This window comes from the organism of the source record quoted next, assembly GCF_019968985.1.
Source record: "MAG: Porospora cf. gigantea B chromosome Unknown PgB_NODE_8891_length_1339_cov_3.13551, whole genome shotgun sequence".
NCBI lineage: Eukaryota > Apicomplexa > Conoidasida > Eugregarinorida > Porosporidae > Porospora > Porospora cf. gigantea B.
The window spans coordinates 1-1,339 of NW_027179328.1; the positions used below are offsets into that span (position 1 = coordinate 1).

The window sequence follows — 1,339 nt, forward strand, 5'->3', positions numbered from 1 at the left end:
CAACACGAATGCAACCCAGAACCCCAGAACGACCAACAAAAAGAAGAAGAAACGGAACCTCTTCCGAATTGCTGCGAGAGATGCAGCTCGGTTTGCCGACGCTGATACAGAAAATCTACTGGAGAGTGACGACTCAGACGAGACCGATTTCTAGTGGCAGCAACTCGCGCTCTTGACACCACTTTAGTCTCTGAATCGACGTCGCCTTGAAGTGAGCAACGTTATCAGCTGTGCGTTCTTTGTTGTGGACAAGGCAGCGCCCGTGGTGGGAAGTCGTTGAACGCCAAAGAAAGATGGAGAAGTACGCGCAGCATGGGAATCGCTTTTTTAGCCTACCTATCACCAACAACAACGCATATTTTATGTGCGTAGACCACTTAAAGGTTACTGCTCCCTCTTGGTTCTCTTACTCTTGGGTTGATCCGCCCCTTGCTCTTCCTCTCTGTGCCGCTTTCTTCGAACTGGCTCCACAGCCTCCAAGACGAAATCCTTCAGTGTCATGTTCCTCCGACCTGCTTTGGGTGGCTTGTACCTAACCCCGTTGCAAGGCTTTGTCTGATCTCTAGTATGATCTCTACATGATCACTGACCGGCATGGCTTCATAATGGGCACATCGCCTCGGACACTGTCGAACCAGGAGTGCTTCAGCATCGTGTCCACCTCAGGACGGTTGTTAGGGTTCCATTGGAACATTGAGCACAGTACATCGTGGAGCTCGTCGTCCGCGAAGGGCAGCCGACTACGAATGGTGGCCTTGAGGTTCCCGATGGGGCCTCGGAAGTGGCGATGCACCCGGTTTCCACGGCCATCTTCCTGCTGGAAGAAGATCTGGTCATCTGTGGTGGGATGGCCAACGAGGTCCATGGCTCTGAAAAGGTACTCGATTTCCCAGTTTGCTCGTATCAGTGGTTGCGGTCCTTCCTCGGTGATGTTCAACATCTCTCCGATAATAAGGCCTACGCTCCACACATCAACCGCCAGTGTGTGTTTCATAGCACCGAAGATCACCTCAGGGGCCCGGTACCAGAGCGTCTGCACCCTGCCACTATGCGTCTGCTCAGCTTAGTATCCGGTTTCCTCTCGCATGAATCGCGCAAGGCCAAAGTCTGCGATGCATATTCGAGGGCTCTCCACAGTGCCAGAGTACAAGATGTTCTGTGGCTTCAGATCTCGGTGGGCGATGTCATTAGCGTGGCAAGCTGCCACCCCATAAATTATCTGTGCCGCCACCTTCTTCGCGAACTGGAGGTAGCCTTCGGGTAGAGCGCCGTTGCCCCCGAGTGATTGGGTGGCCAGCGCCTCTTCTACACCCACTGCGTACTTTCTGGCAGCCAGGAG

General features: G+C 53.7%; 2 protein-coding genes across 2 annotated transcripts; both read right to left on the bottom strand.

The window, feature by feature from the left end:
- Positions 1-574: 574 nt before the first annotated feature.
- KVP17_000302 (uncharacterized protein) lies at positions 575-994 on the bottom strand (the record flags this gene model as incomplete). Its single annotated transcript, XM_068520179.1, has 1 exon — positions 575-994. The coding sequence occupies one exon, from the start codon at positions 992-994 to the stop codon at positions 575-577; it is 420 nt and encodes a 139-aa protein (XP_068371246.1).
- Positions 995-1,063: 69 nt separating this feature from the next.
- KVP17_000303 (uncharacterized protein) lies at positions 1,064-1,314 on the bottom strand (the record flags this gene model as incomplete). The annotated part of the gene is made up of 1 exon (XM_068520195.1): positions 1,064-1,314. A coding segment is annotated over one exon (251 nt), but the record flags the coding sequence as incomplete, so codon positions are not given.
- Positions 1,315-1,339: the final 25 nt, after the last annotated feature.